General features: G+C 41.1%; 1 protein-coding gene across 9 annotated transcripts in view; it reads right to left on the reverse strand.

Annotated features, from left to right (window-relative positions):
- The window catches only part of plekha5 (pleckstrin homology domain containing, family A member 5), a 73,664-nt gene that overhangs the window by 35,701 nt on the left and 29,669 nt on the right, over nt 1–8,294 (reverse strand). For 2 of the 9 annotated variants that reach the window (XM_035665159.1, XM_035665158.1), the window contains exon 1: nt 7,287–7,654. The exons of the other annotated variants lie outside the window; for them this stretch is intronic. In XM_035665159.1, coding sequence (XP_035521052.1) covers nt 7,287–7,303 — 17 coding nt within the window. In that variant the 5' untranslated portion in view covers nt 7,304–7,654. Of the gene's footprint in view, nt 1–7,286; nt 7,655–8,294 lie in introns of those variants that run through there. 9 annotated transcript variants of the gene reach the window in all.

Raw genomic sequence — 8,294 nt, forward strand, 5'->3', positions numbered from 1 at the left:
TGATTAAAAGACAACCCCCATTAACAACATCTGTTCATCCAGACGTTTTGACAGGACACTGAGTCAAAGAAAACTTTGAAACTTACTTTCTGGAGCACAGAAAGACATGGCTAATTGATATTTGTTTGACGACTGTGCCTCATTAATCATGATTAGGATCGCAATAAACTTAACTAAACTTAAGCTCACCCCAGCCCCTGACTTCCCTGTGCAGATGACATATATACTGTAAGTTGTACAGTATATATGTACATACTATGTGTATATGTTTGACTTCACTTAAGTAATCAACTGAAAGACATATCCAGTTTGATTCTGTAAGCAAGCTACACGCAGATGAACCTGAAATAAGGATGTAAATCATACTGGCTGCATGAAAGTGAAGCCACTTTAAAGCTGTTTGTTCAAAATGAAGATGACCAAGGTTCTTAGGGGTTACGGCTATAAAATGAAAAGGCCCTCCCGAAGTAAGGAAAGTTTTTGCAGATGTTCTGACTGACACGTGTGCAAGGTCAGTATTTTTAAGAGAGGGGCGTGTGACATCAAAGAGTCCCTGTACCTATAAGGACGGAAGCTATTTGAGAAGGTCCTAAACATTCTCAACATGATCCATGTGGCATGAGAAGTGAGTGAATTCTTGGACCTCAGTGGAAAACATGGGGGCTATGAAGGAACACGACGGATGTGGTTGTGTGTAGGCTAAAATAGGCAGGATGAGCAACGGCGAATCACATTTTCCTGTTCGGTAGAAAAATCCTCTGGGAAAAGCTACAAAAGAAGCCCATAACAATCAGCGGTTGTCTCGTTTGAAGTACTCTTGAAGCTATTTTGTTATCCTATTCAAATTATACAGCAGTAACATTTAGCATGACACTGTGACAGGCTTGACAACGCAGAGAAAATGATGAAGGCAACCCACATTGCACATATTATTCAAATCAATGTTATTGCCTCCACATGGCAGATAGCTGATTGCAAATATGACAGTATCATACTGCAAATAATTATTGACAGAATATGTGGGTCGGTGTCCTTGTCTCACACAAAATAAGGGCCCCTGACAGCACTGAATGATAATGTAATCAAAGTTGATGACAGTAGCCATTGTTGCATCAAAATCAACTGATGCTGCACGTCAAATCTCTACTTTAGTAAATATGTTTTTCAAAATACCTCTGCCAACTAATCTTAGCTTCCAGCGCCATCTAAAATGGTCACACATGCAATGGAGGATGTGGTCTGTGGTCACTACGCTCAAGATTAAGTTAGCATGAAATAATGGGGCTGTACAGTAAGGGGAGCATATGGTAACATTTTTGCTTCAGTAGAGGGCAAAAACACTGTATGCTCTTCATTTACGTTTAGGACTCCTTCTTGTTTTCAAGAGGGAGATGTTGGTTTATTGGGTGGGTATGGGTGAAGGACACCAGCAGGTTCCTTGCCTCTTGACCTCAGATGTAAAAGTGGGAAACAAGGAGTAACTGTAGTGTTGAGACGTAGACCACCTGGTAGTGAAGAGGGTCGGGCAGTTTTCTGGGTTCTGTCCACAACAATTAGCAGTGAGCTGCAGTAATGAAGAGCTTAAGGTCTGGGGGTCAACACTCCACAGCTCAGCTTTTATTGTTCTGGGTCGGTCTTGTGATCCCTTACTCCCCCCTCTACTACAGTTTAACCACAAACAACGATGAGGCTCCAGAAATAATCTTTACATTAGGGAGAAGGGGAAGGTCTTTATGTGTTTTGACAACATATCATTGGATTTCAGCACCAGAGTTTGGAAGCTCCTTTGTGTAAGTATTTGACTTTGACTTGAATTCAGATCTTCACTTGATACATTTTTAAAGAGGTAAGGTGGGTGCAAATATTTGGTTTAGCATTCCACTTTGTTCATGTCATCTGTGAAGCCAAACAGCCAATTCATTCTGGGCTCTTTTCAATGAGAAATTATTTCTGATGTTCATTCAACAGTCTGAAGTTATTAAAACAAAAACAAATAAATGTTTGACTGAAGTATTTGTCCGAACATCTGAACTCCAAACCACCTCTCTCTCTCTCAATCCATCTATTTATTTGAAAGCACAGTGGAGTAAAACTAGACTCAAAATATTGTAACATAAAGATGTGTCTAACATCCTTACAATTATAGTTTCTACAGGTCAAATGGAAGATGGAAGACAAACTACACTACTTATGGTCATTAGTTTTGCCAGTTTTTTCAGTGTTGCGTAACTGTAAAATTTGAAGGGGATTTCCTTGTGCTGTCTTGTGTTAAAACACTTCAACAAACTCATGATGAAGAATCGTCATGAAAGCTTTGACACTCTGACTAAAGAAAACAGCATTTACCGTATTGTATGGGAAATGAGAGTGGGAGGAAACCTTTGATTGATGTGTGACATAAATCACATCGAATAATACCTATTTGACCACTGTGTAATTTGTGGCAGGTAGGTGTGCTCTAAAATGGTTCGGAGATCAGTTTATATGGGGAAACGGACTAGTTACACTCTCAATGAAGGGTTTATATTAGTTTATTCATTGCTGCCGTATTAGAAAAAAATGTATAGTGAAATACAGCATGTCTTATATTACAGGATCCTAGGATTTAAGCTGTGTGCTTTTAACCACTGCTTTTAACTTTGGGAAACCCTAAGTTAAGAAAGCCACGCCTTTCTGTCTGTCCTCAAAACTGCTATAAATACATACTTTACCACATCAACTTTATCCTCATTTTTAATTGACTGCCTTTCAAGCTGCTTAGAGTCCTTTACTGATCGGGCAACCTACTGTGCAGAAGTGAACAGTGTGCGTCAGAACAATCAAGCAGTACAGCCTCCATTCCCAAGAATATGATCCAATGACACATACTCCAAGCTTTAATCACGGCCATCACATTAGCTTAAGTGAGAACATTTTAGCACGTATTGCTCAGTATGATCACACCCTTATCCTAGCAGTGTGGTAATAATATAATAAGATAATGACGCCATCAATACAAATAAAGGTCATGTATAATTGCATTATTCCATGCACATTACAATCTAATATACATGGTTATCCTAAGCGGTAACATGTTGTTTTAGATGGAGTTTTAATTAATGTAATTGAAAAAGGTTTTAGCTGTAGATTTCAGAACGTGTCTGGTATTTATGGGAGAGTGGGGTACAGTGTGTCAGAGGCAACATCACTGAGCTTATGCTATACATCCTAACATAATATATTCAAGGCTAACCAGTAACAGTTTTGAGTGAACATTTAGTAGTGTGACAGAAGACATTTTGGCCAATGTCCACAGCAGGATGCAAGAGAGTTATAGTACAAGACTCAAAACTAACTTTTTCACCAACTTCCCAAAACTCCCACAGCCACACTGACAACGCTGCCTGCAGATGTGTCTGGAGAAAATGATGTTCATCTGCCTTGTAAGCGCAGGCATCAGCCGATGCCACATATCGCACGATTCCACATAATCTGCCTGATTAATCGGTCTACTGCAAGGTACGCATTTCAGCTCTAGCTGCCTTAGCCCATATCCATGTTGGACATTTAAACAAGTCACTTTTAACCCTGCGTTTACACATGTGACTGTTATGTGACATTTAACTCTATGCTCAGGAACTCTATGCTTGTAATATCACCATTCATGATCCCATACATTCTAGTATTTTAATGCCAGCACATCACAGGAAAACCTACAGTCTAAATTTACAACAGTTCAGCAGCAAAAACTTCTTGGTCCCTTCAACAAATCCAACTGCGAATCACCAAACTCAGCCACTCAGTGATAATTAAATCTCCTGTTAATGCTTATAAATCTAATCCTATTACACAGGAAGGAACTTGGACACAACGTTGGAAGAGGCCAGAGAGTACTGATTAACGTTTTCACATTATCAGGTGAGTACTCTTAACTAGCATAGAAAAAGGGATTGGCTGCAGAAGAACGCCTCAATACCACACGGACATTGACTGGAGGTATGAATAGCCCCTCTCACAAAAGCAGAGCTGAATTAGCAGAATAGGCAGTTTGTAAGTTGGCATGTGGAGGGCAGCAGGAGGAAAGACAAAAAAGACAAAACAGGGGCTTTTCAGTCCACGAGAGGCCACATGAAACGCAGTGCAACATGAAGCAATGTGCTATCCCAAACTGGCTGTACTAATGTACTATCTTTAACTCATTTGGGGTGATATCTTAAAAGAAACCACGCCACGATCTTGGCAGACTAAGCTTTGACTTTCACCTTCGACCTTTTTACTTAACCGCAGAAAACAGCTGCTCGTTCGTGCAACAAATCAGATTTTATTCGCACAAACAATTCAATTAGGAGCCCCCACAAAGCAGCTGCGACTGTGTGCAAAGTGTGTCAAGGTGAAACAGCTGAACGGCTGATTCAAGAAGATTTCAGAGCCATGGAAACAAGCTGCCTTCTCAAGGAAAAATAAAACAGTGATTGAAAGAAGTGACATTTTGTGGAAGCTACTGGAAGAAAACTGCAGTGCATTTTAGTCGTGTAAAACCGAGCTTTATTGTGACCTTCTGATCAGAGGCCGACATGTTACAACTGTTCCTCATCAGACTAAGGGGTTGGTTCCTTAAAGGTCTATTTATGAAACAAAAATTCCGTTACATTAACCACACATCTAAAGTTTCTCTTGTCACTTTCAGTGTCTGAGAAACTCTTGTTAACCATTTAATGTTCAATTTCAGGCTTCATTAAAGACAACAGCAGGAAAGCATTCAGTGTGGCTATTATGGCAGATAAAGCATGTGAAAGAACCCCCAAAGGCAGTCCAAAGTACTGTATCAAAAACATAATGATGATATCTGTGTTTTTATGTCCTGAAAGTGGGATAGAAATCACATCCATACTGTGTAGACATGTAGGTCCGTTGCAGGACAAAGAGCAGAAGTGTAGCACCCAAAATAGATTCTTCTAATCAAGGTCATCTCCTTAAAGGAGTAGATGATGAAAGGCTGGGACGGTGCAGCCAATTAAGACATTAGACATATGGCATGATTGGACTACTAATATTTTTTTAAGATGTGTAAAAAGGTCTTAAAAAGCGCCTTGTTTCATACCATTACAGACTAAACTGGCAGTAAGAAGTGGGAAGTAACAATTGCTTTCAGGTTCAACATACACTGGAGTGAGGAGGCAAATAGCTCAGAAGCATCTGAATTCATGCAAAACTCGATTCTTTACAAAACGTTCCGCACACGTCTTGCCCCTACTGACATTTTCTTACAGAACATGGACACACATTGCTGCGGCTGTCATGCAAAATATATAGAGCTAGCAATCAACTGAGAATCTTCCTATATTCATTTTCTCCATATCTCAATAAAAATGGACACCTCTCTGCACCATTTTGCTGATTTATCTCAAGGCCTTAAATCAAATGCGGCTCCGCCTTCCTCTCCCCTTGATGTCTTCTGCTCAGTGAGTGCTGGGTCTGGTCCAGCAGCCGATAACAGGACATCTGTACATCTCCATCACTGCTGACCTGTTCTTCAATAATATCACTGTCTCCCACATTTACAGTTTATTTGGATGGCCCATCTGAAGAGAACTGCTCCATCCAAGATTTTTTATGGAATATTTCTTACACTTAACAGTCTCTCCAGCTGGAACTGGACTGTCTAAAATGTTTGCAAGAATGGAGTCATTTGGTATAAAATCACATAGACTGGTAAAATGACTTCCTTAAACAGATGTTGAGTGAACTCAAGTGTTGGATAATGGAGCGCCCCGCCCCCAGGCTGAACACCAAGAGTAAGTTCTGTCTATAGGAAACATCGCTGAAACGTCGACGATTCCAAGTGTGCAGTAAACACCGAACACCGAGGACAATGTTCTGAGAGAACACCAAGGACAGCACAGCCGCTCCTTCTCTCTCTGTGGGTTTGTGGGGCATTCACATCTTTTGGTTTTTTACAGCTGATGATAACAACACTACACACATGCTAGACCACACTATATGATGTGCATAATGACAAATAAACATAAGGGGGTTCAGTTACACATTACAAACAACTGTCCTGTATGCACCGATCAGACTGTAGAGACAGGCTCTTGACAAAAATACTTCAAAATCAATAAAAATGGTCTTCAGATTTCACATATTTGTACATACAGATACCAAAACAGTGGCAAGCGGATGTTTGTGCATGGTCTAAGACTACACATGAGAGCTCAAAGAAAAAAGGACAGCTAACACCCTGCCTAGAAACTCATCCTACTGGATAATGGGAAACAGGTTCAATTGCTCCCTGTGTGTTTTTAGGAATTCTGGCAAAAACCACATGATCAAAAAGGCAAATACAATCTAGTGGCTCTGATCTGGTTTCCATTGAGGCACAGTCTACAGTAGTTCACTGCAGGAGAGACAGTGGGCAGCGCTGTAATTGTGGCTTCACTGACTGTGATTAACAGATAAAAGCCTTTAAAGATCATCCAGAACCACAGTGCGGTTCAGTACAGTCAGGAATAGAGAAGACAGTCATGGTTGGGGTGGGGGGGCAGTGGCTCTTCAGGACTGAGGTGATGGCCAACGCTCCATGCATTAAAATGCAAATGTGAATGTGAATAAAATTAGCAGGACACCCTATTTTTTTCTGACTGGCAGTCGATTCGGATCAAAATCAGACTGCACTCCAATTCAAGATAATAACAAGACAAAATTGAGACTGAAGAAAGAAAGTCAAAAGTATGTTCCCTCCAGGGTTTGTTTTCAATGTTGTGTGCAGTCACTCGAAACTCCTGGGGCTTGGCTTTACCGACCAACACAGATGAGCTTTTAAAACTATCAAAAGATAAAAATGTAATATTTGAACTGCAATTTCCTTTTGGCACTGCAGGTCTAAAGTAGAGTCGGAGATGCTAGGGACTGTTTGTATCTAGAATGGAAAGGAAAGTGGAAAAGAACAATAGAGAAGATATCATTTAAACATAAGTAACACAGCATTTACAAGCCATTATGTTATCTCTAAGTGTACAGAAATATCTAACTTCACAACACAGAGGCACCTTGACAAAACGATGACAAAGTCCAGCGCAGAAGACACATGCTTGCACATGAAGCCATGTGAGGAACAAAACGCTGACTGGCAGTAGCTGGTTGTATCTGCAATACAGTAGGCAGTCACAGGGGCTGCATCTTAATAGCCCTCAGAAAAGCACCAACCATTAAATAACCCACATTATCGCGTTAAGAGCAAAACCCCGTTCGGCGTTATGTCGCACACATCAACAGCACTGCAGGGTGGTTTTTTTTTTTTTACTTACAGTGAAACGCTTTCCATAAATGTTCGCGCAGTTAAAACAACCGCGGTGAAGTCCAAACGGGCCAGAAAGACGTGCAGAAAAACACGGAGCCGCCGTATCCAGATGCGAACGTCGGAGGTAACGACGTGAGAGTTTCCTGGTACTTTTTTTTTCTAATGAAAAAGAAGCGTGTGTTGTGAAGTCCGCTCAGTCCTCCGCTGCTGTCCTCACAAGGCAGGAGCCCTCGCGCTGACTGCCGCGCCGCGTGCGCCCGTAGTAGAGACACACTGAAACCCGAGAGGCGATGATGTCACGGTCCGGATGTAAAGAAAGCAAGGTGGCCGGAGCCGCTTTTATTATTGCCACCACCCCCAGCACCATTACAACCCCAGCGACCAGAGCACACACACACATACACACACACACGCGCGCGCAGGCAGGCTGGTGTAGCGTGGCCTCGTTTCAACACAAACTAATTGTCGTAAACTCTGTTAAGGTTCTTTGGCTTTGCTCAAAAGGAAACATGGGTTACATCCTCGGCCTCTAAGGTGTTTTGTACCCACAATGCTGGTGCACCATTAAGCCAGATGTGCTCATCTTTCAAAGCTGACTTCATGTTGAAATTTTATATTTCAAGAGCTAATCGCTTTATAACTGCCAAATTGAATGTCATAAATAGCTGATTAACTTACCTTGATATATTACATTAGACAATAGATTACAATGAAAATACCTCAATACTCTACTTTGCATGTTATCAGTTGGTGTAAATTCTCAGTTTGTTTAAATACCACTCGAGTCGATAACTCCTAACTGTGTCTAAATAGTGTGTGTGCAGCAGTAGCAGGGGTGTTTTTTTTGAAGCTATACAGTAGTCCAGACATTAGCAATGACATCAGTTCTGTATATACTGTATACCACAGTCTATAGTGTATATAACAATGGGCAGTCTGGGTCTGGGGGCCCTGCAAAGTTAGCCAGACTTATTATCACCAAATTAGGACTGATATACTCCTGGATGCTGTCTTA

Source organism: Morone saxatilis, unplaced genomic scaffold, assembly GCF_004916995.1.
Source record: "Morone saxatilis isolate NCDOM2014 unplaced genomic scaffold, NCSU_SB_2.0 Contig2, whole genome shotgun sequence".
Taxonomy (NCBI): Eukaryota; Metazoa; Chordata; class Actinopteri; family Moronidae; genus Morone; species Morone saxatilis.